This window comes from Phocoena phocoena, chromosome 4, assembly GCF_963924675.1.
Source record: "Phocoena phocoena chromosome 4, mPhoPho1.1, whole genome shotgun sequence".
In the NCBI taxonomy this organism is placed as follows: domain Eukaryota; kingdom Metazoa; phylum Chordata; class Mammalia; order Artiodactyla; family Phocoenidae; genus Phocoena; species Phocoena phocoena.
This window is the reverse complement of record NC_089222.1, coordinates 80,640,156-80,665,658: the sequence shown is the minus strand read 5'-3', so window position 1 is coordinate 80,665,658 and position 25,503 is coordinate 80,640,156. Positions and strand designations below refer to the sequence as shown.

The 25,503-nt window shown below is 43.3% G+C and overlaps 1 protein-coding gene across 2 annotated transcripts in view; it reads left to right on the top strand.

Annotated features, from left to right (window-relative positions):
• The first annotated feature begins 1,482 nt into the window (after window positions 1–1,482).
• Window positions 1,483–25,503, top strand: part of PLA1A (phospholipase A1 member A) — a 31,488-nt gene continuing 7,467 nt past the window's right edge. Inside the window, exons 1-7 of one of the 2 annotated variants that reach the window (XM_065876457.1) lie at window positions 1,483–1,604; window positions 8,010–8,211; window positions 10,299–10,476; window positions 11,002–11,110; window positions 12,130–12,231; window positions 14,666–14,755; window positions 24,006–24,173. In XM_065876457.1, the coding sequence (XP_065732529.1) occupies window positions 1,532–1,604; window positions 8,010–8,211; window positions 10,299–10,476; window positions 11,002–11,110; window positions 12,130–12,231; window positions 14,666–14,755; window positions 24,006–24,173 (922 nt within the window). In that variant the 5' untranslated portion in view covers window positions 1,483–1,531. The remainder of the gene's footprint in view (window positions 1,605–8,009; window positions 8,212–10,298; window positions 10,477–11,001; window positions 11,111–12,129; window positions 12,232–14,665; window positions 14,756–24,005; window positions 24,174–25,503) is intronic. The other variant, XM_065876459.1, reaches the window with a different exon arrangement.

The window sequence follows — 25,503 nt, the reverse complement described above, 5'->3', positions numbered from 1 at the left end:
GAGACTGCCCCCAGCTAGTGGCTGAGCAGCGCAAGGCCGCTAACACAGCTCATTTTCACAAGAGACCTCAGCTTGAGGCTTCCCCACTGCCTTGGCCAGGACATTCCAGGAACTGCATGGTGTTCTGGGGCTTCCTGTGCAATCCTCTTTCCTTCTCCCTGACCTGTGCAGGTGTCAGCTCTGCAGCAGGGTCTAAAGGGTCTCCCTACTGCCTTCAGCTCCCCTTTTTATTCGTCACAGGTCTTATCCCTGATAAATCTCTTGCACATCTAGTCCCATCCTGGCTTATTTTCTCTGAGGACCTGGACCTCTACACCTGGCTTGGTCTCTGACTTCAGAACAGCCTTCAGTAGTGCCCTTCCTGGTGGCAACAGCACCTGATCAGTGGCATCACGTGCAGGAGGGGAAGAAAGGGCTGGCCCCTCCAAAATCAGTTTATCTCTGTCTTGGGCAGGCCTGGCACAGCTTGGTGCAGTGGTTGGTGCCGCCTGTTGGCACAGTGGTTCAGAGCATGGCCTCGGGAGCTAGGTTGTCCTGCTTCAAATCCCAGCTCTGCAGGAGCTTGTGCAAGGTACTTAACCCCTCTATACCCTGAAGCTGTATGTAGATAGTACTCCCCTCACAGAGCTATGGTCCAGAAAGTTCCATACTGCCCTGTTGGTGGGTTCTCTGCCTCACAGCAATGTGCTACAATTAAGGAGAGCTGGGCAAGTATGGTGCCTCCCCCTTCCCCTGACCCATCTAGAACTAGCACTCTGTGGTTTCTGCCACTCCTTTGGGTGAAGAGGCCATGCGGTATACTGGAAACACCCTGGTTCCAGGCCAGCTCTGCCATGTCCAGCAGAAGGGTCTCCATAGTTCATTTTCGTTCTCTATTTCTTTGTTTCTTATCAATGAATTCAAGACACTGAACGACTCATCTTAGAGGTTGGACTTCTAGCCCCAAGTTTCTATCAAAGGATAGTACTCTCAGAGGCCAACTTCATCTTCTTTCGTTATTTCCGTTAAATGTACACGAAACATATTAATACATTGTTGGTTCAGCTCTGTGCTGGGCACTGGGGACTCAAAAATGAAAAGAGAAGGTCTTTGCCCTCAAGCCACTCAGAGTCCTCCTAGGGGGCAAACACGTCCACAGATGACTCTGGGACAATGTGGGTTTGTGATCCCCTAGAGATGAAAGACTTCTGCCTTGGTTTTTACTAACATTTTATAATGGGAAGTGGGAGAGGTGCAGGAAATAGTTTCCTGATGATGTTTGGCTCAGAGAGGAAGGGCAATGTGTTTCAATGTCCCCTGCTTAAAAAAAAAGAAAAGAAAAAAGTATATTTCATTTCATTGAGAAGAAGAAACAGAAAAACTGGGGAAGTTAGACAAATAGGGAGAGACCTGTTACAGGTCATGAGGCCAGTTAATGATTAGTGAGACCCAAGTGGGAGTTTAGTGTTCAAAACTGTGAGAGCCTGGGTTATGAGATCTCTTTGTCATTAGGGGTCGGCTTCACCCCAGCTCTGAGACTTCCAGCTCAACGATGGCCCCAGACCCCTGGGAGGGCTGCTTCTGGTCATGGGGGCTTCTTCTGTGGCTCAGTGTTGGAAGTACAGGTAAGTCGGGGCTGGGGCCTTGGGTGGGACTTCTTTCGGTCAATAATTCTATTTTTTCAAGCCATCTATTTACGTAGCGCTAACCTTTGGAAGGTCCCCTAAAAGCCCTCTCCTGAGATGTATTTAAAAGAGGGAGAAAAAAACCTTCAATCATTATGGGAATGACAGCACTTTCTTAAGTCACAAAAATTGAACTTCCTCTAGTTGTTTTACTCATTTTTCTAAAATCTGCATTACTCCTTTTCACCTTGCACAAGCCAGGAAGAGTATAAAAAAAAAAATTAATTCCAAAACATGATTCATTTTCCCCCTGTAAATATCCATTGTTCCAAGATATATTTAATTTTAAAATTTAAAATTTCCAAACTAACAACAAGTTTGTCATTGAGATCGTTAGAGGTCCTTTCTATTCTTGCCGACCCAGCTCAAGTTCAGGCTTGTCATCCCTCTTGGCAGTACTATGATAACTAGTCCTGTTCACCACAGATAACCAATGACCTTTAGCACAGCTTCCCTCAGATGCCATTTGCACGGTGCCTTACCCAGTGAAAACCCCACGCACCACTCTCCCTTGCTTAATATAGCAAATCTAAACCCTGTTATGGCGTAGGGAACCTCGGAAGAGTAAAATTCCCTCCTCTGACCAGCAGTGGCATCACCCTTGGAAAGCTCCCTTCCCTCTGCCCCCAACAGCAGACTGCCTTTGTGTCATGTCCACGAGACATTTAATTCTCATTCCCCAGCTTTAGGGTGTGTCATTCTTTATGCCTGTAGTTGCTCACACTACCTTTTTGTTCATTTCTGCTCTTCAAGTCTTCCAAGAAGGCCTCCATGATTCACACTTCCCTTGCAACACCACAGGCCCCTGCTCACCCCTTCCCTGCATCAACGGTTGGCGTTGAAAAGGTGCTACTTAGCTTCACGTGTGCTTTCTCCTAACGCAATCATTTATTTGAGTGCATGTGTGTGTGTGTGCGTGTGTGTATGTAAAGTAACCATATCTCTTGTTTTATGAAGTGGCTGTTTATACACCATATACTAGATCTAAAAGGATTCATATCTTACACATTTTTGATAAATGTGAGAAAAACTGCCCTGCAAAGTAGTTATAACTGTTGATTTGTACGTGAGCACGTCTGTTTTCCCACCCTCTCCAACAACACTTTGTATTATCAAATGTTTTTCATACTGTCAATCTCATAGAAAAAATAGTATTACACTGTTGTCTTAATTTTTATTTCGTATTGTGATTTGTGCTTCTGGTGTCTTGTCTAATCAATCTTCTTATAAAAATAATCTTTCATATTTTCTTCTAAACTCTATGGGTTTAGATGAAGATCACCAGGGACAAATCTTGTGGTCATGGGGTATTGTTTTTTTTCCTACTCCTGTGGGGTATTTTTTAATATGATGTTGAATTTTATTTGCCAACATTTATTTTTATTTTTGTATATATTTATGTTTATTATTTTGTATATTTGTTCATAAAGGAAATTTATGTATCATTTTTTTTCCTTGTATTGCCCTTCTCTGGTCTTGATACTAAGATGATTATAACCACATAAAATAAGTTTCTGTTCTATGAAACAGTTTTATATAAGATAAAGGTTACTTGTAATTTAGAGGTTTGGTGGAGTTCTCAAATAAAACCGTCTGGCTCTAGTGTATTTTAGGGCCAGAGAAGACTCTTGATTACCAGTTTGATTTTTTTCTTTTTCTGGTGCTAGTAGGTTTATTTGGATTTTTATTTCTTCTTGAGTCAGGTTTCAGGAAATTATATTTTTCATTGCTTTTAAATTTTCCAATGCATTTGTCTGGGAATTTTTAAGAATATCTTTTATACGTAATGTTCTGCAGTTTTACTATCATCTGCCTAATTGTATAGATTTATTTCCTTTTTATCTTGCTCATTACCCTGAGTATAACTTGTGATTAGAGAACTCATATCTTTTTTCAGTTATGGAAAATTCTTAGCAATTACCTTTTCAAAATATTGTTTCTTCTATTCTCTTCCTTTAGAGAACAGCTACTAGTTAAATGTTGGAGCCTCTCCATCTACTGTCTATACTTTTAAACTGTACTTTCATATTAAAAACTTCTTTTACTTCTTCTGTACTAGACATTATAGCATTGGTTCCATTTTTATTTCCATGACTATCTTTTTCATTTCCTTTTTCTAACTAGCTTTTTACTATATATCTTATCATTTATGCCCGTTTTTATTTCATAACTTCTTATGCTCTGTCTTTATTTTTATCCTTGTACATTCTCAGCATACTTATTTTAAAGCTCTGTCAAAGGTTTTTAAAACTGTATTTCACCTGGAAAGAATTCATCATCCACTTATTGGCTTTATCGACTATCTGTGTAAACATTTGATTACTTTATATATTTGTTTTCAACCTTTTTAAAAAGTAAATTAGTTACTGAAGTACAACATACATACAGAAAGGTACACAGGTTAATGAATTTTCAGAATGATTTCACCTGTGTAACCATCATTCAGATCAAGAAATAAAATGTTACCAGATTCTTAAAACCCATTCCCTGTATCCCATCTTACTCACTACTGCCCCAAAGATAACTCTTATCTTGACTTCTGACACAATAGATGTTTCATTTTAATTTTCAATGAAAAGTTTGTTTTCAGTCTCTCTCTTCATCTCTCTGTCTCCCCACCCGAGCCCCCATCTTTGCCCTCTCTCCTCCAGAAAGGTGCGTTGTCTCAACTCCTGTGAGTGAGGCCTTGTCTTTCCATCCTGTCTCCCTAAATAAAGCTATAGCCCCAGTAAAAAGTCAATAGCTGTTTTTGTTTGTATGGTTTTTGTTGTTATCTTCCTTTCCCGAGCTGGGGAGCCCCTCTCCACCGCTGGCTACGACTGGTGGGTCTTCCACACCTGACTTGGAGCACTTTTGGACCCCGCTTACCTCACAAAACTGAATTCTTACAACCACTGTCTTCTCTCAGACCTGGAACCCAACACCATTTTGCAATTCTATTCTTGTTCCTGTTTTGGAGATATTATTTTTATATTTGAGATTGTCTATGTCTTTTTCTCTCTCTCTTTTGGATATTCATCTGTCACTACTCTTTGGCTAAAGTGGTGCTTGGCGGGATGGGATATCTGAGCATGATTCACTGTGCCACATTCCATAGTCTTGAATGACGGACAGTTCAATCCTATTGTCTGCAAATATCGGCAATTTTTTCTCCCCCTTTTCAAACCTTATCATTTTTATCCTGTTTTATTGTCTTGTTTTACTAGCTAAGACTAGAACTTCCAGTCCAATATTTAATAGAAGCACTGATAGCAGACATTCTCATTTGTTCCCAGTTCTGAATGGAATGCTTCTAACATTTCACCAATAACTATAATCATTGCTATAGGCTTTGGGTAGGTACCCTTCCTTCCTTATGTTAAGGAGTGTTGGGTATTGAATTTTATCGTGTGTTTTTTCCCTACATCTATTGAGTTGAGCATATGGTATTTTTTTTTTAATTTGTTCATATGTGAATTACATTGATACATTTTCTAATGTTAAACCATCTTTTCATTTTTTGGATTAAACCCTGCTTGGCCGTGATGTATACTTGTTATCCTTGAAGGATTTGACATTTTATCTAGGATTTTTATGTCTGTGTGTAATAGTGAAACTGGCCTTTATTTTTTCCTTTCTCCTTCTTCCCTTGTTCAGTTTTGACATTTTGGCTATTTTCATAGAATGAGTTTGGATTCTTTCTCCCCTTTTCTATTCTCCGGAACAGTATGTGTAAGATAGGAATTGAAGAATTGTTAGAATTTCTCTGTGAAATCTGTCCTGATAGAGGTTTTTGATGAATAGATTTAGCTACTGATGCTGTTCATATTCATTGTTTTATTTAATTTCAACTACTTCCTTTTTTTTTTTTAAAGATTTATTTTTGGCTGCATTGGGTCTTCATTGCTGTGCACGGGCTTTCTATGGTTGCGGCGAATGGGGGCTACATTTTGTTGTTGTGCACGGGCTTCTCATTGTGGTGGCTTCTCTTGCTGCGGAGCACGGGCTCTAGCCGCGTGGGCTTCAGTAGTTGTGGCTCTTGGGCTCTAGAGAGCAGGCTTAGTAGCTGTGGCGCACGGGCTTAGTTGCTCCATGGCATGTGGGATCTTCCCGGACCAGGGCTCAAACCTGTGTCCCCTGCACTGGCCGGCAGATTTTTTTTTTTTTATCCACTGTGCCACTAGGGAAGTCCCTTAACTATTTCCTTTATATTTCTTTCCCTACATTTTATTTGGTGTTGCTGTATTATTCTTTTTCAGCTTTCTGAGTTATAAGATTAATTTACCTAATCTGTGTCTTTCCCCATCTTCCCCTGATATTTACATTTATGGTTATAGAATATCAGCCTAGTACTGTTTTAGCTACTTTAACTCAGGTTTTGATATTGTATTGGTTTTATTGTTATTTCGTTTTTAATATTATCTAGTCTCCATTGTGATTATTCTTTAACTCATTCATTACTTAAAAGGGAATTTTAAAACCTCCAAATGTGTCTTTAAATAACTTTTGTTACTGATTTCTAATTTTATTACATCTTATTTAGATAACGTTGTCTGGAATATGTTGATTCTGCGATGCTTGTTGTGCCTTGCTCTGTGACATACTGTGCTTATTTAAAAGGACTCTCAATTCTCTGTCTGATGGATGCAAACTTCCCTACATGACCAATAGAGTAAATGTACTCATGTATGTGGTTCAAGTGTCATGCTCAAGCAGAGTCCTTTCACCTTTTCTTCGAAGAGTTGGGGGAAGGCAGATGAAGTAGTCGTCAGGCATCGTTCTCTCTTGTGTTCCATGGGGGCTCAAGTTGCCACAGGCTGAGGAGCCTGGGGGCCTGCACAGTCATAGTGGGCTTCATCGCTGGGGTGTCCAAGACCTGGCTGCTCAGAAGGGAGATACAAGGGGCCTCAGGGACCAGGTCTGGGACTTAGCTGCAGAGGTGAGGAAACCGCTGTCAGCACTCTCTAAGGGTGCGGTTCCCTCAATCTGCTCACAGTTCCACAGCCCAGCACACCCCAGATCCACTTGCTCGTTGTACATGTGCTCCCCCATTACCTCTGAAGGCGGATAACCATTCCAGAAACCTGAAATAGCTGTCTTCCTCGTGAAGAGCCCTGCACAAATCAGTCTGCAATCTGGACCTGTCCTGATTCTGCAGATAGTTTTGTCCCATGGCAGGAATGTGAGGTAGCTGCTAATAGCACCAGGACTTCGGGGCTGGGGGGCCAGTGCGACAGTGTGTGCCCTGCTGCCCCAGCCGGTCTCTTTCTGTAAGACCAACTGGGTGTCAGGTGCTCCCCCCTCTTTATCACAGGCGTGAGGGTGGGCTGTTGGGTATTGAAGATAGGCCAGATTTTTAGCTCCCTGGGAAGCAGGAGTTTCATGCTGCTGTTTCAGTTCAGTATTGTAGAAGGCCTTTCAGTGACCTTGACCATAAAATATCCCGTTTAAACGTACCTGTTGGAAGGCACTGTAGAATACATAGAGCTCATTAAGGGTCCTCTCTACTATCTGGCTGGGCAGCCATGTGCTGGGCGCTGGAAGGCTCTGGAGTGGCTCTGGACTGCTCATAAGGAAAAGAAGTGATGAGGCTGGAGGGGGCAGTTTGAAACCCTCTGGAATGGGGTGCTCAGACCAGAATGAGCCTAGTCCCCAGGGCAACTGCTCATTTCATAGCCCAGAAAACTGTATTATTTAGCTAGGACTGCTGTAACAAAATGCCTGGGTGGCTTAAACAACAGAAGTTTATCATCTCCCAGTTCTGGAGGCTGGAAGTCTGAGATTAAGGTGGCAGTAGGGTTTGTTCCTTCTGAGGGCTGTGAGTGAAGGAGCCATTCCAGGCCTCTCTCTTTGGCTTGTAGATGGCTGTCTACTCCATGTGTCTTCACATCATCTTTCTTCTCTGTGACCAAATTGCCTCTTCTTATTAGGATACCAGTCATATTGAATAAGGGTCCACCCTAAAGGCTTCATTTCAATGTAATTACCTCTGTAGGGACCCTATCTCCAAATACAGTCACATTCTGAGGTATCAGGGGTTAGGACTTCAACACATGAATTTATGCAGGTGTCGGGGGATAGCCCATGACAATATCCATTTCACCATGGCCTTTAATCTTCTCTAGCTGAGCAATATTCATATTCTTCTCTGGTATTTTATACATGAAAAATATACACAGATTTTGGTTACAGAAGTGATGCCTTTAATAAATGGGTCTGATTATTACCCTTGCTGATTTATGATGAATGCCTATAAGCCCTTGTTTCTCTCTTCCTTTCAAGAACACCTTTTTTCCTTTTAAGAACAGATGATCTCACCTTGGATGTTTCTTGGGTTTTTATTTGTTTGTTTGTTTTTTCCTCTAGGAGATGCACCTCCTACCCCACAGACAAAGTGCACTGACTTCCAGAATGCTAATCTTCTCCAAGGCACCAATCTCAAAGCCCACTTTCTCCTCTTCACCCCTTCTGATCCTCTCTGTGGGCAACTCGTGGAAGAAAGTAGTGACATCCGGAACTTGGGGTTCAATGTCACTCTAGGAACCAAGCTAGTTATCCATGGATTCAGGTGGGAGCCAAAAAACCAATAGGATCACCTCAGCTAAGAGCTAGAAAGTGACCATAATGCCATAGGAAGTTAGTGGGGAGCAAAAGAAGAAATGGATTTACTGCCTGTCACAGGTCCCATTGCTCACCTCCTGCTGACTTTGAAGATGCCTCATAGCAGCCTGAACACACATCCTGTTGTTCTTTCTTGTTGGTCACATATGTTACTCCTCTGCTAACTGTAAATATGTGTGACCCTGGACACACTCTCCAACTGTAAATATGTGTGACCCTGGGCAAGTCACTTTAGCACACGGAGCCTTGGTTTCCATATCTGAATAAAAGGGAAGTTGTAGAGATGGTCTCAGTGATCCTTTCCTCCCTGAAGTGTGGGTTGCATGATTCATCTCAGGGGTAACATCGTGGTGTTTTTATCCAGGGTTTTTTAGGGTTTTTTTGCGGTACGTGGGCCTCTCACTGTTGTGGCCTCTCCCATTGCGGAGCACAGGCTCCAGACGCACAGGCTCAGCGGCCATGGTTCACGGTCGCAGCCGCTCCGCGGCATGTGGGATCTTCCTGGACCGGGGCACAAACCCGTGTCCCCTGCATCGGCAGGTGGACTCTCAACCACTGCATCACCAGGGAAGCCCTTATCCAGGGTTTTATCTCCTCTTCTTCTCTTCTTCCTGGGTTTCATGACCTAAGAAACTTCCACTTCCATCACTCCCAGAGGTTAGCGTTTCCCAGGCGCTACACACTTCTTCAACTTCTTTGAGGCCCTGCAGGCCAAATTTTGTTGTAATGCATAGTCTCTGAGTCCCAATTTAATCACCACCCTTCCTTCCAACATCTTCTCCCCAAAGCCCACTGAGAATGCCGGAAACAGAAAAAAGTTGGTGAGAGGAGAGAGGGAGAGAACGTGGTGAAAGAGTAGCACTATGGAGCAGCTGGAGTTGGGTGCCCTGATGAAGAGGTGGACAGCGGGGCACTGCACAAAGGGTCACCATTTCCTCATCTCTGGGTTCTCTCTGCCTCTCCAGTCCCTCACTCCAGGTCCCAGCCACATCCTCCCTCAGGCATCCCTTCTCTCTCTTGTGCCGAAGTCTCTTCTCCGGCAAATCTTGCATTCAGCCACTACCCAAGGCTGAGTGTGTGCCCTCAACCCAGAGATAGTTAGTGGAGCTGAAGAGCTCCGCAGCCTCACTTATGCTGCCCGCTCCCAGATGCCCCAAAGCCACGTTCCCTGGCATACACCCAGCCTGGGCTCCCCTGTCCATGCAAGCAAGCTCTGGGCCATTGAGAAAACTTCTTCCCCATTCCCAATCTCTTGGGAGAGCTCTCTGAAATTTTTCCTATTCTTCTTTTCCTAGAAAAGTCCTATTATACTCTAAGTTCCAGAAGGATAAGGAATATATCTTATTTTTCTTTATTTCTCACAAAGCACCTAGCATACAGCCTGGCCCATTTGTTGAATGAAGGAAAGAGTGAATGAATGAATGAGTAAATGAAAACATCCTCAAGGAAAGTGCCTATACTATAGAATGAGAATTAAGATTGCAAATCTTAACTCTAATACACAAAGCTATCTTTTCTTTCCCATGAGTAACACAAGCAGGGTCAGTGCAGTGGTTTGTGTGATCTATGCATTACACAGAGGTACCTGACTGAGGGCCAGGGGCTGAACTCTGACCTGAGCTCTGAGCCCTGGCATCAGGCTACATCCACCTGGAACAAAGGTACTCTTTTATAATTTACACACAGGCTCCACATGTGCAGGTAGGAGCCCTGCTAACTTTGAGATTATGTCCTCCTTATGCTCAAAATGTTGTAGGATTTAGTGCCCATAGCCCCCACCCCCCCACCCCCACCCCCGACCCCCAACCCCCAACTCCCACCCTCCCCAACCCCCACCCTCCTACCCCCCACACCCACCCCCTCCCCCCCACCCTCCCACATCCCCACCCCCACCCCCCTTCCCCCCAACCCCCACCCCTTACTTGTGACTTTCTCTGGGTTTGTTCTATTTATAGAAATGTCATTGTAATTTCCATGACAATGGATGCTGGCTGGGAAGATAATTTTCCTATCTTTTCTTGGCCCCCCATCTAGGGCTTTAGGAACAAAGCCTTCCTGGATTGACAAATTCATCAGTGCCCTTCTGCAGGCAGCAGATGCTAACGTGATCGCTGTGGACTGGGTTTATGGCTCTACAGGTGTCTACTTCTCAGCCGTGGAAAATGTGGTTAAGCTGGGACTCGAGATCTCCCGTTTCCTCAGTAAACTCCTGGTAGGTGTAGAAGAGCTTAGGGTGAGTTCTGTCTGCTAACGGGGGAGCAAGGGGTCAGAAAGAAGGAAGTGACATGTGAGAAGGAGCTTTAGGTGGAAGCAGAGCCACCCAGTAGTCTGTGGGTCTTCGGTTCAAATCTCAACCTAGCCGCTTGCAGTGCTGACCTTGGGCAGGTTTTTGAACCTCTCTGAGCCTCCCGCTTGCTCCTCTGTAAAACATGCCACTGCATGTTACATCAGAGGTGCCAATGGCTGACTCTTCTAGGTCCTCAAGAGGAAATGGCCATGGTCATGCCTCACATACTTTGGACACCAAAGGGAAAGTGAGTGGGTTGTCAAGGTGGGGAGCCCAGGGAGAGGGCAAGTGATTAACAGGGTGAGATGCTGTACTTTTTCCCAAAGCACGTGTGGCTGGTGTGTCATGCCCAAGACCTTCTGCTTCTGATGCCTCAGGGCAAAGTGTTATCCTTGTAAGGCCAGGGGCTGCTGTGACACAAATGTAACTCACTGTAAATGCCCGTTCTAGGTGCTGGGTGTGTCAGAGTCCTCAATCCACATCATTGGTGTCAGCCTGGGGGCCCATGTGGGGGGCATGGTAGGACATTTCTACAAAGGCCAGCTGGGACAGATCACAGGTAACATTCTTCCCTGCCCATCCTCTCAGGTTGAGAGAGAGAGAGAGATCATGACCTGGAAGAGCCTTTGCTAAGGCAGGCAGAGGGAAGTGTTGGGCCTTTGTTCTTATGATCAAGTCATCGATCACCACTGAAATTTACTTATTGTGGCCCTTTTGGATAAAATGGTATTGTGTTGTTATTGCATGATCTCTAATGTCAGTGTTAGAGGCCATGTATTTCTTTCTGAGCCTCAGTTTCTACAACTGTAAAATGGGTTGTAGCAGCTCATATATCCTTGGCCCACTATGGAAATCACCTGTAGACAGTTTTGCTAAATACTTGCAAAGTGCTGAGAACTTTATGCTTCAGGAGCTACCCTCAATCAATAAGGGACCAGAGCTGTGTGGTAAATACCCTGGCTTCCTGGCACTTCATTGAGACAATTCTGAGTCATGTTCTACAGAATCCTTCAGAGGGACCCCAGTGGGATGAGACCTAAAGAGATAATCTACTCATTAAAATTTTCTTTCGTTCTCTGACTCGTTTTTCTACTCCCTCACTACGCTTTCTGTGATTTTCTCCCAAATAAGCTACTTGCACTTTAAATCCTTGTCTCACAGTCTGCTTTTTGGGAGGAAGAGGAAAAGGGATCCAAGCTAAGGCCTGGGGAGAGTAATATTTACTTTGCTCTGTTGTTGTAAGGACTAGAAAGTGTGGAAGTGCCCAGCACAAGGCCTGGCACATAGTAACTACTCAAAAAATTATAGCCGTTGTTATTAGTAACTGAGGATTAATATTACTGACATTAATCCTTGCCAAATGGTTGGTGTTAGCAAGCACATTTCAGAGCCAGAGAAACTGGGTCATTGAGAGGTTAGAGACAACAGAGTAGAGCTTCCTGGGAAAGGTGGTCCTGAGCTAGTTCTCTCGCCCTTGGGTCCTTGTTGGGGGACTCTGATCTGAACCGGAAGGGTTGCCCATGTAGGTGTGCAGTGGGTCCATGGGGCTTCCTGTGGCTGACATGTCTGTCCTTGCAGGCCTGGACCCTGCTGGACCGGAGTACACAAGAGCCAGCCTGGAGGAGCGCCTGGACCCTGGGGACGCCCTCTTTGTGGAAGCCATCCACACAGACACGGACAGTGAGCTGGGGTGGGGGAATGAGCACAGGGCAGAGGCCAGGAGGCTGGTATTTATCTGTGTGGTCCTGGGAGGAGACCCTTCCCCTCTAAGCTTCTGTTGCACTGAGGAGTTTACTAGCATGATCTTGAAAGTCTCTTCCAGCTCTGTCATTCTCTGAAGACTGAGATGAATGGTTTTATTTTTAGCCAGCAGCAGAAAGGAGGATTCTCATTTGTGGACCAAAACTGTTTGGTCATGAGTCTCACTCTGATTCAACACTAAGCTTTGTCTGAGGTAGTACTCAGAGGGCACTTCTGCCTGGGAAAGTCTTTCTGCTTTTTCAGGGTGAACATGCCTGGCCCCAGGAAATTGGGGCATTCCACTCCTGGCACAGGTACTCAGACCTATCAGGACTTCCCTCCTCCCCAGAGGATAAGGCCAGCCCTCAGTCTAGTGAAGAATGAGAATTGCCCCCTCCAGTAATGAGTGGCACAGTCAAGAACCTCCAGCTCTGAATCCATCGTGACCAAATTAAGCTCTTCTGACCAGCGGGCACTCCTCCTCATTTCTACTCGACGTCAAACACCCACAGAGTCTGGTGCCAGGCCCCATGCTCAGTGTGTTGGATACAAGAAGAAATTACATTTGTCTCTGACCAGAAGAGTTTGCTGTTCAACTGAGAGATGGCCATGTCTCATTCCATTTGGCTAGAAGCCTTCTTTTAGCATTCAGGACTCACGGATTCAGGATTCTGGAAGAAACTCATGCAATCATATTATTCAACCCTCTTTCCCACCTCCATTTCACAGATAGGAAACCAAAGCCCATAGCCCTCTGCTTAGCTATTAAGTTAATTAAACATGTCAATTAACAAGGTTAACGCCTTATATTCCTAAATTTGCTAAATAGGTGACTCATTGGTCCCTGTTTACCTGTGCTAGGCCTCTCAGTCCCCTTCAAAGTTGGAGCCACTTCCTAATGTGATTAAAAAAAAAAAGGCATTCCGTTTGTTCAGTCGGTCTTTATGATCTATGTAGCAGGCACTGAGAATACTACAACGCACAAGGCACGAAATAAGATCCCTGCCCACATGGAACTTACAAGCTAGTCGGCAAGCATTCGTTCACTAATTTGTTCAATAAAGAAGTATTTGGCACTAACGTGTGCCAGGTACTGTGCTGGTGTTGGGGATACAGCAGGAAAAAAGACGGGTAAAGGCCCTGCCGTGGTGGAGCTTACATACAAGCGAGGAGTCAATTCCACCCTGTGATTATGATAATGAGGGATATGGGAGAAGTGTGACTCAGCGGCAGGTTCAGGGTCTACTTCAAATAGGATTATTGAGGGAAATCCGGCCAAGGAGGTGATATTTGAGGTGAGACTTTGTGGATGAGAATGAGCCAGCACTGGAAAGAGTGGGGAGAAGAACACTCTAGGGGGAGAGGACAGCCAAAATGAAAGCCTTGTGGGTGGGGACAGGCAGAAGAGCCACGTGGTTAGAGCGCAGTGAGTGATGTGCTGAGAAAAGGGAGCAGGACCAGGCTGGACATGGCGAGGAGTTTAAACTTTATTCTATGATCAGGGAGAAGAGGGCGGCGATTTGGATTTCCTTAAAAGAATACTCTGGCTGCTGGGCAGAGAATGGACTGCCAGTGGGCAGTAAGGGAAGGCTCACTGGAGGGTGTTTGCGGTGCTGGCCTGGGTGAGGGGGACGATAGTGGCATGGGCGAAGGTGGTGGCGGTAGAGATGGAAAGAAGTAGAAAGACTCAAAATATATTTTGGAGGTAGAGCTGACCCGACAGATGATGGGAGAGGATGAATTCTAGGTCATCACTTAACCCCTGGATAGATGACGTTAAGCAAATAATACACGCTCAGTTGCTTACAACTGTGATAGATAATACGAACAAGAAAATCAGGGTCTTTGGCAGCTGAATCTGACCAAGTCTGAGGGGTCAGATACAGCCACAATGATGAGATGCAGGCTACAGCCTCTCAAACTCATCTCTTTGTAGCCAGATTACATTTCTGCTCAGTCATGAAAGCACAAAAATATGTGGGAGACTGGAAATGTGGTCCCACACACACATATCTGAACTATCACTTGTAGCCAAATAGAAACTATTCAACAAGGAAATTTACCGAACTTCTTATAACATGTACTGATTCATAAAAACTTATATTAAGGGATATTTTTCTTGATTTTATTAGGCAAATATGAGTATCTTCTTATAAATTTATTCTTAGCTTCCTTTCAGCACGGCAAAACCTGTTTAGAAAACCATCTGAGGGCTAGTTCTGTAGTCTCCCAGCACTTAGGAATGAAGTGGGCACAGAGAGGGGGGTGGGCCCCCAAGGTCAGACCTCAGGCTCTGCAGCTGGTGGACCTTGCTATGGGACCTGGAAAATAGGCCCCTGCAGTAAGAGGGTAACGGGGTTCTGCCTCCTTGCAGATTTGGGTATTCGGATTCCTGTTGGACATGTGGACTACTACGTCAACGGAGGCCAAGACCAACCCGGCTGTCCCACCTCCATTTCCGCAGGTCAGAAAGCCAGAGAGAGTTGATGTGTGGCTGCCCCAGAGACTGGAATTTACCAACAGGCTTTGTGTTGAGTCAGCCAGTATGGGCCATAGGGGGTCTTCCTTACAGTATCCTTTGCTGTGTCCCATCAAGCTTACTCAGCACTTATTAAATGGATGTCTTTGGAGCCCAGGTATTCTAGGGGAGGAGTGCCTGAAATTAAAAGCCTGCTCCATATTTAGGCTCCCTCCCCACTTCTTAGGCCCTGCTGTGATCCAACGTCACTCAAGCCAATAACTTCTCTTCTTCCCGGGCCCCACTTTGTGGCAGAGTCCACAGTGGCTACATCCTCTGCAGAGCCTCGCTGTGGCAGAAACAGACTGATGTGCCCAAAGCTGCTAGCTGAAGGGTCAATTCACTGCATGACCATTTCCCCAAACTAACTAAATTCAAGTTCTCTAAAATTGCTTTCAAGATAATCTTCTTGAATACATTCAGTGAATATGCATTTCTTCTCTTCTAAATTTATTCTTCTGGAATGTTCTTTTTGGGTATATTAATTGAATATATTCTTAGCATAATTTTAAATTTATCAAAAGCTAAGCGTTGTGGCTTCCCTGGTGGCACAGTGGTTGAGAGTCCACCTGCCGATGCAGGGAATGTGGGTTCGTGCCCGGCCCAGGAAGATCCCACATGCCGTGGAGCGGCTGGGTCCGTGAGCCATGGCCACTGAGCCTGCGCGTCCGGAGCCTGTGCTCCGCTATGGGAGAGGCCACAGCAGTGAGAGGCCCGCGTACCGCAAAAAAAAAAAAAAAAAAAAAAAAAGCAGCTAAGCGTTAAGGATTGTGTAGTCTTCTTATATTCTTATGAATATAGCCAACCTATCAACATTTCATATGGGAATTTTATTTTGATTTTTGATTACTATGTTTTTAACCTTTTCCTGCTTTACCAAAATTTTAACATTTTAAGGATTCTTTTGACAACTGTGTTGAGTAACCACTAATCCAAACTTACCAACTTTACTGATTTTCCAAAAACATGTTTCTTTTAACAATTCATAAAAATTTTCAGCAATTCTGATCAGATGGGATGGTTTGATTTTAATGGCTTTTTGAAAATTTCTTTGGCATTTAAATTGGCCGCTTTTTTTTTTCTTCATAACACAATCTGAGAAGGGTTTAGTTTGTGTCTCCCAGCTCCCTCTTGTAGCTAGAAGGAGGTTGACCATAGACAGTGTTCCAACTCTGGGGGAAAGGAAAGTCAGCAAGCAGCTCAGACTTGGTTCTGGTCCCAGAGAGGGGGTCCCAAGGTGAAAGAAGAGTCTGAAGACCCTAAACCCTGGAGTTATGGCTCATTATAGATCTCTTAGCCCCAGCAAATTGATTCAGTGTGAATTATTACAAATTTTAAAATAGTCCACAAAAGGGGGAAAGTGGGGGTGGGTGGTGGTGATGGTGGTGTGATGAACTGGGAGATTGGGATTGACATATATACACTAATATGTATAAAATAGATAACTAATAAGAACCTGCTGTATAAAAATAAAATAAAATAAAATTCAATAAAATAAAATAAAATAGTCAACAACAACAATAACCAGAAAGCCAAGTGTTTGTTATATTGGGACATTTGGCAAATTCAGTGTATCAGTCACTTGGTGAGGTGAACCTCAACACACTGGCTTTCTTTTTTTTTTTTTTTAGGTTGGTTCCAATTTTTATTATTGTTGTTAATAATAATACAATGAATGTGCTTACACACCAAGCTTTCCCCTTTCTTTTTTTTTTTTAACATCTTTATTGGAGTATAATTGCTTTACAATGTTGTGTTAGTTTCTGCTATATGACAAAGTGAATCACCTATATGTATACATATATCCCCATATCCCCTCCTTCTTGCATCTAACTCCCACCCTCCCTATCCCACCCCTCTAGGTGGTCACAAAGCACTGAGCTGATCTCCCTGTGTGATGTAGCTACCTACTTCCCACTAGCTATCTATTTTACATTTGGTAGTGTATATATGTCCATGCCACTCTTTCACTTCGTCCCAGCTTACCCTTCCCCCTCCCCATGTCCTCAAGTCCATTCTCTACGTCTGTGTCTTTATTCCTGTCCTGCCCCAAGCTCATTAGAACCTTTTCTTTTTTTTAGAGTCCATATATATATGTTAGCATACGATATTTGTTTTTCTCTTTCTGACTTACTTCACTCTGTATGACAGACTCCAGATCCATCCACCTCACTACAAATAACTCAATTTTTGTTTCTTTTAATGGCTGAGTAATATTCCATTGTATATATGTGCCACATCTTCTTTATCCATTCATCTGTCGATGGACAAGTAGGTTGCTTCCATCTCCGGGCTATTGTAAATAGAGCTGCAATGAACATTGTGGTACACGATTCTTTTTGAATTTTGGTTTTCTCAGGGTATATGCCCAGTAGTGGACTGCTGGGTCATATGGTAGTTCTACTTTTAGTTTTTTAAGGAACCTCCATACTGTTCTCCACAGTGGCTGTATCAATTTACATTCCCACCAGAAGTGCAAGAGGGTTCTCTTTTCTCCACACCCTCTCCAACATTTATTGTTTGTAGATTTTTTGATGATGGCCATTCTGACCAGTGTGAGGTGATACCTCATTGTAGTTTTGATTTGCATTTCTCTAATGATTAGTGATGTTGAGCATCCTTTCATGTGTTTGTTGGCAATCTGTATATCTACTTTGAAGAAATATCTACTTAGGTCTTCTGCCCATTTTTGGATTGGGTTTTTTGTTTTTTTGATATTGAGCTGCATGAGCTGCTTGTATATTTTGGAGATTAATCCTTTGTCAGTCGCTTTTTTTGTAAATATTTTCTCCCATTCTGAGGGTTCTCTTTTCGTCTTGTTTATGGTTTCCTTTGCTGTGCAAAAGCTTTTGTTTCATTAGGTCCCATTTGTTTATATTTCCATTTCTCTAGGAGATGAATCATAAAGGATCTTGCTGTGATTTATGTCATAGAGTGTTCTGCCTGTGTTTTCCCCAAAGAGTTTTGTAGTGTCTGCCCTTATATTTAGGTCTTTAATCCATTTTTGAGTTTATTTTTGAGTATGGTGCTAGGGAGTGTTCTAATTTCATTCTTTTACATGTAGCTGTCCAGTTTTCCCAGCACCACTTATTGAAGAGGCTGTCTTTTCTCCATTGTATACTCTTGCCTCCTTTATCAAAAACAAGGTGACCATATGTGTGTGGGTTTATCTCTGGGCTTTCTATCCTGTACCATTGATCTATATTTCTGTTTTTGTGCCACTACCATAATGTCTTGATTACTGTAGCTTTGTAGTATAGTCTGAAGTCAGCGAGCCCGATTCCTCCAGCTCCATTTTTCTTTCTCAAGTTTGCTTTGGCTATTCAGGGTCTTTTGTGTTTCCATACAAATTGTGAAATTTTTTGTTCTAGTTCTGTGTAAAATGCCATTGATAGTTGGATAGGGATTGCTTTGAATCTGTAGATTGCTTTGGGAAGTATAGTCATTTACACAATGTTGATTCTTCCAATCCAAGAACATGGTATATCTCTCCATCTGTTTGTATCGTCTTTAATTTCTTTCATCAGTGTCTTATAGTTTTCTGCATACAGGTCTTTTGTCTCCTAAGTTAGGTTTATTCCTAGGTATTTTATTCTTTTTGTTGCAGTGGTAAATGGAAGTGTTTCCTTAATTTCTCTTCCAGATTTTTCATCATTAGTGTATAGGAATGCAAGAGATTTCTGTGCATTAAGTTTGTATCCTGCTACTTTACCAAATTCATTGATTAGCTCTAGTAGTTTTCTGGTAGCATCTTTAGGGCTCTCTATGTATAGCATCATGTCATCTACAAATAGTGACAGTTTTATTTCTTCTTTTCCAATTTGGATTCCTTTTATTTCTTTTTCTTCTCTGATTGCTGTGGCTAAAACTTCCAAAATTATGGTGAATAATAGTGGTGAGTGTGGGCAAACTTGTCTTGCTCCTGATCTTAGAGGAAATGATTTCAGTTTTTCACCATTGAGAACAATGTTGGCTGTGGGTTTGTCATATATGGCCTTTATTATGTTGAGGTAAGTTCCCTCTGTGCCTACTTTCTGGAGAGTTTTTATCATAAATGGGTGTTGAATTTTGTGGAAAGCTTTTTCTGCATCTATTGAGATTATCATAGGTTTTTATCCTTCAATTTGTTAATATAGTGTATCACATTGGTTGATTTGCATATACTGAAGAATCCTTGCATTCCTGGGATAAATCCCACTTGATCATGGTGTATGATCCTTTTAATGTGCTGTTGGATTCTGTTTGCAAGTATTTCGCTGAGGATGTTTGCATCTATGTTCATCAGTGATATTGGTCTGAAGTTTTCTTTTTTTGTGACATCTTTGTCTGGTTTAGGTATAAGGGTGATGGTGGCCTTGTAGAATGAGTTTTGGAGTGTTCCTCCTTCTGCTATATTTTGGGAGAGTTTGAGAAGGATAGGTCTTAGTTCTTCTCTAAATGTTTGATAGAATTCACCTGTGAAGCTATCTGGTCCTGGGGTTTTGTTTGTTGGAAGATTTTTAATCACAGTTTCAATTTCAGTGCTTGTGATTCATCTGTTTATATTTTCTATTTCTTCCTGGTTCAGTCTCGGAAGGTTATGCTTTTCTAAGAATTTGTCCATTTCTTCCAGGTTGTCCATTTTATTGGCATAGAGTTGCGTGTAGTAATCCCTCATGATTCTTTGTATTTCTGCAGTGTTAGTTGTTACTTCTACTATTTCATTTCTAATTCTGTTGATTTGAGTCTTGACCCTGTTTTTCTTGATGAGTCTGGCTAATGGTTTATCAATTTTGTTTATCTTCTCAAAGAACCAGCTTTTAGTTTTATTGATCTTTGCCATTGTTTCCTTCATTTCTTTTTCATTTATTTCTGATCTGATCTTTATGATTTCTTTCCTTCTGCTAACTTTGGGGTTTTTTGTTCTTCTTTCTCTAATTGCTTTAGGTGTAAGGTTAGGATGTTAATTTGAGATTTTTTTTGTTTCCTGAGGTAGGATTGTATTGCTATAAACTTCCCTCTTAGAACTGCTTTTGCTGCATCCCATAGGTTTTGGGTCATCGTGCTTTCATTGTCATTCGTTTCTAGGTATTTTTTTATTTCCTCTTTGATTTCTTCAGTGATCTCTTGGTTAGTCAGTAGCATATTGTTTAGCCTCCATGTGTTTGTATTTTTTATATTTTTTCCCCTGTAATTGATAGCTAGTCTCATAGCGTTGTGATTGGAAAAGATACTTAATACAATTTCAACTTTCTTAAATTTACCAAGGCTTGATTTGTGACCCAAGATATGATCTGTCATGGAAAATGTTCCATGAGCACATGTGAAGAAAGTGTATTCTGTTGTATTTGGATGGAATGTCCTATGAATATCAATTAAGTCCATCTTGTTTAATGTGTCATTTAAACCTTGTGTTTCCTTATTTATTTTTATTTTGGATGATCTGTCCATTGGTGAAAGTGGGGTGTTAAAGTCCCCTACTACAATTGTGTTACTGTCGGTTTCCCCTTTTATGGCTGTTAGCATTTGCCTTATGTATTGAGGTGCTCCTATGTTGGGTGCATAAATATTTACAATTGTTATATCTTCTTCTTGGATTGATCCCTTGATCATTATGTAGTGTCTTTCTTTGTCTTTTGTAATAGGCTTTATTTTAAAGTCTATTTTGTCTGATATGAGAATTGCTACTCCAGCTTTCTTTTGATTTCCATTTGCATGGAATATCTTTTTCCAACCCCTCACTTTCGGTCTGTATGTGTCTCTAGGTCTGAAGTGGGTCTCTTGTAGACAGCATATATACAGGTCTTGTTTTTGTATCCATTCAGCCAGTCTATGTCTTTTGGTTGGAGCAATTAATCCACTTACATTTAAGGTAATTATTGATACGTATGTTCCCATTACCATTTTCTTAATTGCTCTGGGTTTGTTGTTGTAGGTCTTTTCCTTCTCTTGTGTTTCCTGCCTAGAGAAGTTCCTTTAGCATTTGTTGTAGAGCTGGTTTGGTGGTGCTGAATTCTTTTAACTTTTGTTTGTCTGTAAAGATTTTAATTTCTCCATCAAATCTGAATGAGATACTTGCTGGGTAGAGTAATCTTGGTTGTAGGTTTTTCCCTTTCATCACTTTAAATATGTCATGCCACTCCCTTCTGGCTTGCAGAATTTCTACTGACAGATCAGCTGTTAACCTTATGGGGATTCTCTTGTATGTTATTTGTTGCTTTTCCCTTGTTGCTTTTAATATTTTTTCTTTGCATTTAATTTTTGATAATTTGATTCATATGTGTCTTGGCGTGTTTCTCCTTTGATTTATCCTGTATGGGACTCTCTGCACTTCCTGGACTTAACTATTTCCTTTCCCATATTAGGGAAGTTTTCAACTATAATCTCTTCAAATATTTTCTCAGACCCTTTTTTTTTTTGTCTTCTTCTTCTGGGACCCCTATAATTTGAACGTTGGCACATTTAATGTTGTCCCAGAGGTCTCTGAGACTGTCCTCAATTCTTTTTATTCTTTTTTCTTTATTCTGCTCTATGGTAGTTATTTCCACTATTTTATCTTCCAGGTCCCTTATCCATTCTTCTGCCTCAGTTATTCTACTATTGATTCCTTCTAGGGAATTTTAAATTTCATTTATTGTGTTGTTCATTATTGTTTGTTTGCTCTTTAGTTCTTCTTGTTTCTTGTATTTTCTGCCTTCTATTTCCAAGATTTTGGATCATCTTTACTATCATTACTCTGAATTCTTTTTCAGGTAGACTGCCTGTTTCCTCTTCATTTGTTTGGTCTGGTGGGTTTTTACCTTGCTCCTTCATCTGCTGCATATACCTGTTTTCTCATTTTGTTTAACTTACTGTGTTTGGGGTCTCCTTTTTGCAGGCTGCAGGTACATAGTTCCTGTTGTTTTTGGTGTCTATGCTCAGTGGGTGAGCTTGGTCCAGTGGCTTGTGTAGGCTTCCTGGTGGAGGGGACTGGTGCCTGTGTTCTGGTGAGTGGGGCTGGATCTTGTCTTTCTGGTGGGCAAGGCTGTGTACGGTGGTGTGTTTTGTGGTGTCTGTGAACTTAGTATGATTTTAGGCAGCCTCTCTGCTAATGGGTTGGGTTTTGTTCCTGTCTTGCTAGTTGTTTGGCATGGGACGTCTAGCACTGGAGCTTGCTGGATGCCCTATGCCATGCCCAGCTCCGTTGGGTGGAACAGGGTTTTAGCATTGAGATGGAGATTTCTTGGGGAGTTCTCGCCAATTGATATTATGTGGGGCCAGGAGGTCTCTGGTGGTCCAGTGTCCTGAACTCAGCTCTCCCACCTCAGAGCCTCAGGCCTGACACCAGGCCAGAGCACCAAGACCCTGTCAGCCACACACCTCAGAAGAAAAGGGAGAAAAAAAGAAAGAAAGAAAAAATAATAAAAAAATATATTTTTAAAAAGTAATAAAATAATAATAATAAAAACAAGAGAGCAACCAAACCAATAAACAGATCCACCAATGATAACAAGTGCTAAACTCTATACTAAGATAAATATAAAAATCAGAAACAAATCAGTCACAGACAGCAAACCCCAAGTCTACAGTTGCTCCCAAAGTCCACCGCCTCAATTTTTTGTTGATTCGTTGTCTATTCAGGTATTCCACAGATGTAGGGAACCTCAAGTTGATTGTGGGGATTTAATCTTCTGCTGCTGAGGCTGCACAGAGAAATTTCCCTTTCTGTTTGCACAGCTCCTGGGGTTCAGCTTTGGTTTTGGCCCCGCGTGTAAGTCGCCCTCAGGCATCTGTTCCCTGCCCAGACAGGAGGGGGTTAAAGCAGCGGCTGATCAGGGGGCTCTGGCTGTCTCATGCTGGGGGGAGGGAGGGGTACAGTAGTCATAATTGGAATGCAGGGTGAGCCTGTAGCAGCAGAGGCCAGTGTGACATTGCAACAGCCAGAGGCGCACCATGTGTTCTCCCGGGGAAGTTGTCCCTGGATCATGGGACCCTGGCAGTGGTGGCTGCACAGGCTCCCGGGAGGGGAGGTGTGGATAGTGACGTGTGCTTGCACATAGGCTTTTTGATGGCTGCGGCAGCAGCCTTAGTGTCTCATGCCCGTCTCTGGGGTCTGTGCTGATAGCCGAGGCTCGCGCCCATCTCTGGAGCTCGATTAGGCAGTGCTCTGAATTCCCGAAACAATGGTCTCTTGCCTCTTAGGCAGTTCCAGACTTCTTCCCGGACTCCCTCCCGGCTAGCTGTGGTGCACTAGCCCCTTCAGGCTGTGTTCACGCAGCCAACCCCAGTCCTCTCCCTGGGAACTAACCTAAGCCTGAGCCTCAGCTCCCAGCCCTGACCCGTCCCGGCAGGTGAGCAGACAAGCCCCTCAGACTGGTGAGTGCTGGTTGGCACCGATCCTCTGTACGAGAATCTCTCCATTGTGCCCTCTGCACCCCTCTTGTTGCGCTCTCCTCTGTGGCTCCAAAGCTTCCCCTCCCACCACCCTCCGTCTCCTCCAGTGAAGGGGCTTCCTAGTGTGTGGAAACGTTTCCTCCTTCACAGATCCCTTCCCGAGGGGCAGGTCCCATCCCTACTCTTTTGTCTCCATCTTTTCTTTTTTCTTTTGCCCTACCCAGGTACGTGGGGAGTTTCTTGCCTTTTGGGAAGTCTGAGGTCTTCTGCCAGCGTTCAGTAGGTGTTCTACAGGAGTTGTTCCACATGTAGATGTATTTTTGATTTATTTGTGGGGAGGAAGTTGATCTCCACGTCTTACTCTGCCATCTTGAAGGTCTAACGCATTGGCTTTCATAGATGGACTGTGAACTGCGGGGGACTCCCTTGATTGTCTTGTTGCTGGGTTGTGTATAATGAGGTTGTAAAAAATTGGTTGTGTGGGTGATGCTGAAGAAGGTAAAAATGTGCAGACAGATATCCGTTTTGAGAGGGAGGGTTGGGATCACCAGCTCTCTGTATGTTCCCATTTTCTGAAAGAGAGTTTTTATGATCGTGGAAGAATGGGTGTGTATGTAAACAATTTTCTTGGTAAATTAACTAAGTTACCCAGGAAAGTTAAAAAGAAAAGTGAGAGTGTAGTAACCATGTTCATTAATATTTTAAAAATGTGGCTCCAGGGACATCCCGTGTATTTATAGCCTGTTGGAGTATAAAATTCAATAAAATTACAGTAAGTAGCATGGAGGGAGTTTCCATTTGTCTTGAACTGAAACCTTCGTTGTGTTCTTTTTGCCCTGTTCAGGCTACAGTTATCTGATCTGTGATCACATGAGGGCTGTGCACATCTACATCAGCGCCCTGGAGAATTCCTGTCCATTGATGGCCTTTCCTTGTACCAGCTACAAGGTCTTCCTTGCTGGACACTGTCTGGATTGTTTCAACCCTTTTCTGCTTTCCTGTCCAAGGATCGGTAAACACTACCCCTTTGGCTTCCTTTGACAGTTTGGGGAAAGTTCAAGTCTTGTCACCTCTTTAAGTCCTGATCTCCTATGGTCAAGAGGTCTACCCGAGCAGGGTAAAGAAAACTTAAGCAATGAGTCGTTCAGCCTGTCCTCACCTGGAAGGTGGTGTTTAGCTCTCTGCGTCCCACCCCTCACCCTCTATACCGCTGCCTGATGCCATACTGGCTCTGCCCACAACCCTCACACACACACACACACACACACACACACACACAGGCACTGGCATGTAAGTCCAGCCTCAAGATGCTCTCCAGAAGCACTGGTATAGTCCAGATTGTCTGTACCCACTCTCAGACCCGATGCTCACCATAGGTCTTCCTCGCCAGGCCAGCCATTCTCCAATTCCTGATAGGCTGTAAATCCCCAAGGCTGGCACACTGTGCCCACCTTAGAGGTGGGAGACCACATCCCGGCTGGAGGGATGCCTAACTGCCGAGTGGCCTGGGCACACTCCTGGATGATCCAGGCCAGTCTGGAGAGAAGGGCTTAGGAAGGCTGAGGCTCCAGCCTCAACTCACCCTGTGCCGATCATGGCTGTGAAAATCCTGGGGTCATCCAGTGTGGAGGGCTCCAGGAAAACGCCTGGGTAGTGTAAATGGGTCTTCCCCCTCCCTCACTCTCCCACTTCCCACTCCTGGCTGCCACTCAGAACCACAGCAGCCTGCCATTGCTTATAGAAATGAAATGAATATCAGCTTGACAAAATGTTAAAGTAGGGGTGGTTTCCCATAATAAAGCGAATCAATATTACTTCCTACTCATCGGGCATATGTCACTGTTTCCCACAGATGTGATGGACTGGATGGTTTAACAACCACTTCACACTGCCCCGCCTCATCTCTCGCTAGACTTTCCCTTTTTTCCAAACACCACAGGGATGCTAACTACTCATACTGCCAAGAGTATTTCATGTCTCCTCACCCTGTGTCCCTTTGCCCAGACAGTTCTTTCTGCCTGGAATGCCCTTCTCTGACTTGTCAACCACTATTCTTCAGCTCAAGCACCTCCCTGTGCTCCAGTGCACAGGATACAAATGCCACTAAAACAACTGTCATATAGATTGTTTTGCAAGTTGAAGACGTCATTTCAAATTTCTTATAAATACTCCCTGGGAATGGACCAGACAATCTGCAGAATGTATTTGTTGTCTACCTGTATGTGTATTCCCATCTGGATGGGGTCGCTTGTATCCCAGGACTCACCGCAGGGCACGGCACATCATGAGTATACAGTGGAGTTGTCTGTGGAATGAATGGGTGCATGAATTAATCGATACAT